The sequence below is a fragment of the Trifolium pratense genome, linkage group LG2 (genome assembly GCF_020283565.1).
Source record: "Trifolium pratense cultivar HEN17-A07 linkage group LG2, ARS_RC_1.1, whole genome shotgun sequence".
Taxonomy (NCBI): Eukaryota; Viridiplantae; Streptophyta; class Magnoliopsida; order Fabales; family Fabaceae; genus Trifolium; species Trifolium pratense.
The window spans coordinates 50,587,467-50,595,201 of NC_060060.1; the positions used below are offsets into that span (position 1 = coordinate 50,587,467).

Sequence of the window (7,735 nt, forward strand, 5' to 3'; positions counted from 1 at the left end):
TTAAGACGTTTCGCGGAACTACTCGAAAAAGTGCACTGTAGTATATCAACCGCGAAGTCCCCAGGATAAAACAGCCGTTTTTCAAATAAATACCGATAAATTACTGCACTGTAGTATCGGCCAGAATAACACCAAATATGGTACGAAAATTTCGAACCACTCTATTGATATACGAATATCAATTCTACGGTTACAACCGTTCTAATTTTGAAACAACAAAATAATTTTCGAAGAAAAAACAGAGAGAAGGAAAGAAGCAGTTTTCTCAGAATGCAAAAGAAGTGAGTGAAAACTGAAGTGGTATTTATAGGCAAGTAGGGAGCTGGAATCAGAGGGTTTTCAGGAGCTTCAGACTTGGTCTAAGCACATTTAACATGTGCGAATTAAGGGACACGCATTAAAAGAAATTTAAATTCAAAAATTTCTTTTTTTGTAGTATTAAAAAATTAATATATCACCCAAGCCCGAACCGAGCCGGCCGGACGGCGGCGGTGCGTGTGATATTCGACATTGTGTGCGGTCTCCCTTTCTTACAAAAGTGGGTAACCCAAGGGCACACCCTTGGTTGCCACCTTGTGGTATATAAACACTACCAAGTAGTGTGATTTTTCCAATGTGGGACTCAAAGAGTCTTTTTTTCAATTCACACTATACATGGTTCTTACACTTGTGTTTATTTCAATACCAAGTTCCCTCCAAATTCTTCATCATGTTCCAACAATTTCTATAGTTAATTGTTTTCTTTTCACTTTGAAAATAATTCATACTAACATCTAATTTCCTTTTTTTTTTTTTAAATTGAAATTTGACAGGCTAGTGTAGAAGATTTATTTAATCCCACAGGTAATATTTATATAGTTCTATTTATTTACTAGTAATTATAAGATAAAAAAGAAGTGGTGCAAAAATCTGATTTAATTTATTGATGTTTGTTCATAATTCAAGTTTTGGTCTTATTTCAGATTGTGCATCTACATGTGCAAAGCGTTGTGAACCAGTTGCATACAAGAATGAATGTCTAAATTACTGTAACATGTGTTGTCACAATTGTTTGTGTCCATTTCGTGAAGAGCTTTTGAACACAAGGAAGAGTATGTCCATGCTACCATAATTTGCAAAACTAAGAGAAAAATATTAATACCAAAATGTGGGATTGTTTATCATACATGGATATCGATATATTGTTCTCTTACATTTGAATAATTTCTTTTATTTCTATTTTATGACTAATCTTTTATTTTTATTGTCAAGTTATTAATAGTACATCATATATTATTACATAATTTGGTATAGTATCTAGTAACGAAGTTTACGATGAGTTCTGTGAAGGTACTCGGTTAAGAACATTGAAGGAGTTTTAAACTATAAGATTTCGGATTCAAACAAAGTTTACAATGATACAATGTTTAAGCAGGTTGTTCTAATGCAAAGTATGCATGCTCCTATAACTATATATATGATCCAAATTTAGCAACCCGCCACAAAGACATTCGCAAAGGGAGTTACCCGCACAAAGATATGATTATGGTGGAATGAAAAGATCAAGGTTAAAATTACTTTTGCAAGGGTAGATTGGACTAGCTGACCAATTTGGTAACGAACCAATATAAAAATTATCTTCAGTTGCACTGTTGTTTTTTGTACTTATATTCTTTATGGTATTTTTTTGGTTTAATATTACTCCCTCCGGTCCTTTTTATAAGGAACAATTTGAAAAAATCACACAGACCAAGGAATCACATTTAACATAATTATTTTCATTTAATACTCTTATAAATTTAAATTTTTTCCATATATACCCTTATTTAATTACTCTTTATTCAACTAATTTACTTATTTTTAAATTCTCTCTCATAATAAATAAGGGCATAAGTGAAATTGAACATTTAAAACATTTGAAAATTAATCAAAGTTTCTTATAAAAAGGACCAAATTTTTTGTCCTAAGTGTTCCTTATAAAAAGGACCGGAGGGAGTATTTAACTTCATCTCTTACAAAAACTAAATATTTTAGGGTCTTGCTAACGAGTGCCCCCGGGGCACTCTTTAAGCATTCCATTAAAAGAAACTTTTTATTCAAAAAATTAAACACTCCAATTTCCAATGCGTTGACTTTACGCATTTCCATAAAAATTCTATAAAATACTTACTATTTAAGGGCTTAAAGAGTGCCCCAGGGGCACTATTTAGCATTTGCCAATATTTTATTAAAACATATATTTTTATAATTGTGTCAATTAAAAAAAAAAAAAAAATTCTATGAAATACAATTCAAAAAAGCCATACAAAACATTGATACAACCCTTTTGAACAACACAACCATTTTGAGTTTGTCACTTGTGTTCTTCTGAGTACTGATGACTTGCATCAGGACACATAGTCACGCTAATTCATTAAAGGAAAAGAGAAATACTTCCATGGACCATTAATACAATAAATATACACTTTTTGTTTTTTTAATATTATTTGCATGCATCGATTTCCGTGCATGTAAGTGGTAAAAAGGTGTGTCAATTTTATGTCCCCAAATTTTGTGTTTAAATAACACTCCTCTTCATTAAATTGGACTTTAAACATGTGGTAAGACTGAGGTTTATTATGGATGAGTATATTATGTTGACAACAAAATAGACAACTCAAGTACAATCATCTTTCTTTGTTTTGTTTTTTATTTATTTTATCTCTCTCTCTCTCTCTCTTCTTAACTTCCTTTTGCAACGAGCACCACACCACCACTAACGCCCATGTTTCCACCATTTCTATTATCAAAATGTTCCCACAATTTCTAATTCATTGAAAGCATCATAGATGAACATTCAATACTTTAAAAGAAAGAAATAAAAAAACAGATGAACATTCAAAATCCCCTTCTTAAATTGATGCCTTCCTATGTACCAAAAAAATAAAAAATAAATAATTGATGCCTTCCTCCATCTTCATAATGGTCGATGTCAATTTTGGCATTTAAGATACTGTTGTTGCCTAAGAAATTAACAAGAATAGAGGATTAAATAAATAGGAGTGGTGAACCAACGGCTAAGAAAAGTCGTCTCCGGCACAAATGCAAGGAGGATGTATAGCTATTATAGAATCTTGTGGAATAGGATGTGATTCTGCAAGCAGTTCGGTACAAACGAAGAAATTTCAAACAAAAGGATCAAAACTCGCTATTAGACAACAAAAATGTTGTCCAAATAACATTTTCAACTAATAAAATACCATGTGGCTGAATTTTTAATTATCTTGACACATCAATGTCTTATATAATATAATTAACAAAAATTAAGCAACAATAAAATTATCAGCCAATATATACAAGCAGTCATCAAAACTCAAACATCCGGCTTGAAGTAATCCACAGCAGCGGATATTAAGACAGAACTAAAACTAAAGGATTCAAGTCATATATTCAGAATGCTCAGCCTATTATACAGATAAGTAACAGACATAAGTGCCACTATAAGGCATGAAATTACAAAGGAAACAAATTTATAATCCACATTTCACGACACTCAGAACAGAATTCTGTCCACACGTTAACCCCCATATTTCTAACACAACCAAAACCAGTTTCACAGCAGGTGCATGCAATGGAGACAATTTCCTGCAAAAGGAATAAAGAAACGGGCTAAGAGTGAACACAAGGAAAAATATTGTTGTGATTCATTGAACCTATATTTATAACTTGCATGGTGACTAATAGCATGAGTTGCATTGCATAAATTATGATTCAGAAACTTAGATGGAAACAAGCAACTAAAAGCCTTATACCATTACCATTAGTGGGTCAAAAAGGTATAAAACTAGTACAAGTAAAATGACTCAAATCATCTTACCCAAGATAAAATTCAGATCATAGGCAGATCTTGCAAGTGACAAATTTAAAATAAGGATATCAGATGAACAGGATATTGTGTAGTTCATCAATCTTTTACATTGTCTCAATTCAGCGGTAGTGGATATGATGATAGGAAACCGAATTTATAGAATCAGAAAATGAATTATTGACGGAAAAATCATGAAATATTACTGAAGGAATCCCTTGTAATCCCAGAGCTTCGCCCTTCAGAGATGAGATCAATCTAGAAAAATCCACCATGTTGTATGATTTTATAATTAAGTCATAATTCTTAACAACTTTTAGAAAGAAAAAAAAAAAAAACAGAGAGGGTAAAGTGCTACAAGGCCTACAGTTCTCTTAATTTTTTATCTTTTTTTGTCATTCATGTAATGGACAAAATTTACAATATTCAAAATCAAATATCAAGAAGAGGCTATGAATCATTACACGGCTCTTCAAAGTAGTCTTCAAAACTGCTTATCTAAAATAAAATCTCAGTGAGACTTATGCTTTGTTTGGTAAGAAATAGGGTACGTCTGATAAGCTAGCTTACAACAGATGAGCTTATAACTTATAAGTTAGCTTTTAGCTGATAGCGAATAAGCTAGATGATTGAATTTGTCGTGTTTGGTAAAATTAGCGGTTGAACTAGCTTATAAGTATGAAAATGACAAAAAAGATATATTTAATTTTTTTTTTCAAGTAAGATGGCAGGGTAAAATTGGAAGAAAAAATGATAAGTTATAACCTCTTAAGCTACTTGAAATAGCGTTTGAAAAATAAGCTATAAGCTTTTTTTGAAAAATTGTTACTAAACAAGTCTTTTTAAACCAAATGAGCTTATAAGCTAACTTATGTGTCTTCCCAAACAAAGCCTTAATTACCACAAACATAATATACAATTATTGTCATACAATTATCATATCTATAGCACTTTTAATTATATATTGATATAATTATTTTTCCTTGTGATATAAGTCTTTCCAAGCTGCGGACAGACTACTCAACTTATCACATGGGGGAATTTCGTTATCCTCAGAGAACTTTTCAGGCGCCGCGATCCAACCAAGGTAAATGTAGTATTAATGGAAAAGGAGATCCCCTATAAATCTCGAAGCAAAATGACTAGGAAGCACATCTTTGCTCTTTATAGTCGGCAGAAAATGACAAGATTGTTGTATACTAGAACTGTTCATTGCTGGTTTCTGATATTTGTTATCTATCAAATTCAATTTTTCATCATTGTGACAAGATTGGCTGAAGTTTATTTAAAATACCATAATCAAATGCAAGTTTAAAAGAGCCATAAACTTGTTCTATTTTGAAATCTCAATGGAATTTGATTCTTGTAGAACATATTAAATATGTAAGCATGCATAATATTGAAGCAACATTGTTACCATGTGTTAGTTGTCAGGCTTGATAGAACAGTCTATGACTTTAGTGTACTCTTGCGTTGCATTCGACGTGTAAGTGACGTGAGCCTGGAAAGTTTTTGCAGGGCAGTTGAAAGGATCAACATCTGTATCCTCTTTTGCTAGGAAGGTAATGTAATTAGACCCAAGAGGAGTAAGCCTCCAAGTTGCCTTGACAAAGCCAACAAACACATACTTCTTGGCACCCTAAATAAAAACAAACAAATATCAGAATGACTTGATGAATATGCATCATGGTTTTAAATTGCGGTAGCAGTTGTTGTGTGTGTGGTCATTGCGGCGTGAAATCATTTTTAATTTTCACAAACTATATCAAGTCTGCCCGGACCGCATTTTAAAACCACAATAATATACATATTATTAAAGTAGCTTTGAACGAACGAACCAACCAACCTGATTGTGATGATTGTAATGAGCCAAAGCAAATTTGGAAAGGTGAATGAGAAGATTGCGATGTTCATCGTCCCTAATGCGAAGGGGCCTGGGCCAGTTACGGCCAAATTGATTTTCCAGGGCTAAAGTTGGAATATCGATAGCATCGAAGGGCTGTAATTAACGTCCAGAAACAGCAGAGATTAAACAAACACAGAATTAATGAATGAATTAATAGCAAAAAAATAAAACAGAAAGAAACGTACACTTATGTTACGAGCGTTCTTCAAATACTCTTTCACGGAATCCTCTACAGCCTGTTCATGTATTTCCTGTGCTTTATTCTTATACACAAAGCTCGAACACTCGAAAAGACGGGGAATAGGGTCATTATCATACTTCTCCTCCAGATATCCAATTGGTTTCGTTACCCACTCCCAAGAAGCTCCGGGGGGTTCCAAATCAGAATCCGAATCTGAATAATAATCCGATTCTGGTTTCAGCTGCTTCTCTCTTTCTTCTTCTTCGCAGCTTTCCGGTGAACGTTGGGTGACGTCGTCGTGGAAGATGGTGTGCGGTTCTGATTTCAGCCGCTTCGCACTTTCTTCCCATATTTCCGGGTGAGGTCGGGGGACGCCGAGCAACACGGTATCCAATGCCATCGCCATTTTGCAAACACACACGCAATTGAATTGAATTCACAAGATACCTAAATCCTCTTTTACTTTTTTTTCTTTTGCTACAATTTACAATCAATATAACCAAAAAAGGTGGAAAATTTCTCAACGCACCCACCCACTTTCTCCCGCACTCCCTAGCGCACCTAAAAAAATTCGGAAAATACGTTCCGAACTGTTTATTAGTGTAAAATTTACACTATAAAAAATTCGGGAAACGTTTTCCGAATTTTTTGGGGAGTGCGGGAGAAAATGGTGGGTGCGTTGAGAAATCATCAAAAAGGTGGGTGTTTCTATGTTTGGGCTAGTCTTGTTTTTGTTACGACCCGCCCAATAAGAACCCTATACGTGAGAAAAAAAAATTCTCTTCCTCCGAATTTCCATGTTTACCCTTAGCGTAAAAACTTTAGAATTTATTTTTCAGAACAGTTTTCCTTCCCATTAAAAATTGAATTAAGAGATTTTTCAAAACATTTTTACAGTTTTACCCTTATTTTACTATATTTTTTTTTACACTTTTTATTCCTACCACTCATTTCAACTTGTGTTGATGATGCTTTAGTAAAACTAGTCTCACACCCGTGCGATGCACATGTGTTATGTGGTATTTTATATTATAATGTTGAAAAATTATTCGTATAAATTGTAACAATAAGTATTGTGAAAATGAAAATAATAATAATAATAATAATAATAATAATAATAATAATAATAATAAAAGTGATGTACTTATCACTTCCTCCAACCAATATATTTTCAACCTTATATGTTGATCCTTTCAACCAATTTTTTTATCTTTGAAACCAAACTTTTTCCCATAGTAGCAAGAATCTTATCACACCGGATGATCAAAGTAAAAAAAGGGAAAAAGTCAATAATAAAAAAACATCAATAGAGATTTTGTGAAAATGTGAGAAGTATATCAAGATAGTACACCACTTTTTCATCAATAAACAACATATTCATAGACGTAACCTCAGTTTGGTTTGTATTTGTCCGTTATATTCCACACATGAACTATTCGAACTTGCAACTTTAGATTTGCTTTTCCAGCTACTATAGCAGACACATGAGGGTAGATAGGAGCTATGGTTTGAAAGAGTGATTTTTTTTAACTAAAAACTAAACTCAATAGAAATGTATGCATGGATAAAGAAGTAACTGTTATACTAATTATATATACCTATATGTATAGAGAATGAGTAGAGACCATCAAAATTGAATAAAATATGATAATGATAATGGTTATATATTTCAATCTCATAACCTAACTTTTGTCATAACCTTCACTATTCTCTACAATTATAATGTAATTAAGTCAATAATGTATACACACTTCGTATTTTTTTGTGTGACTAAATTATAAACTCTTTGTTGTTTCTATGAAAACGGTTGACATTTAAATGGAAT

General features: G+C 32.7%; 1 protein-coding gene across 2 annotated transcripts; it reads right to left on the reverse strand.

Annotated features, from left to right (window-relative positions):
* Window positions 1-3,271: 3,271 nt before the first annotated feature.
* On the reverse strand, window positions 3,272-6,399 carry LOC123909808. Of its 2 annotated transcripts, XM_045960721.1 has the most exons (5): window positions 5,915-6,399; window positions 5,670-5,822; window positions 5,241-5,462; window positions 3,588-3,603; window positions 3,272-3,520 (listed from the first exon to the last, which is right to left on the reverse strand). In XM_045960721.1, the coding sequence occupies exons 1-3, from the start codon at window positions 6,314-6,316 to the stop codon at window positions 5,247-5,249; spliced, it is 771 nt and encodes a 256-aa protein (XP_045816677.1). In that variant the 5' UTR covers window positions 6,317-6,399; the 3' UTR covers window positions 3,272-3,520; window positions 3,588-3,603; window positions 5,241-5,246. The 2 variants fall into 2 exon arrangements, with proteins under 2 accessions (XP_045816677.1, XP_045816676.1); XM_045960720.1 differs by having other exon boundaries at window positions 3,272-3,603; window positions 5,915-6,398.
* Between the last annotated feature and the right edge of the window lie 1,336 nt (window positions 6,400-7,735).

What these genes read in the sequence shown, in the direction of transcription:
- LOC123909808 (XM_045960721.1), bottom strand. Translation starts at nt 6,316, where the DNA reads ATGGCGATGGCATTGGATACCGTGTTGCTCGGCGTCCCCCGACCTCAC. An exon ending in AGAACGCTCGTAACATAAGT is followed by an intron (nt 5,823 to 5,914) that starts GTACGTTTCTTT and finishes CGTTAATTACAG; the next exon opens with CCCTTCGATGCTATCGATAT. An exon ending in ATTACAATCATCACAATCAG is followed by an intron (nt 5,463 to 5,669) that starts GTTGGTTGGTTC and finishes GTTTTTATTTAG; the next exon opens with GGTGCCAAGAAGTATGTGTT.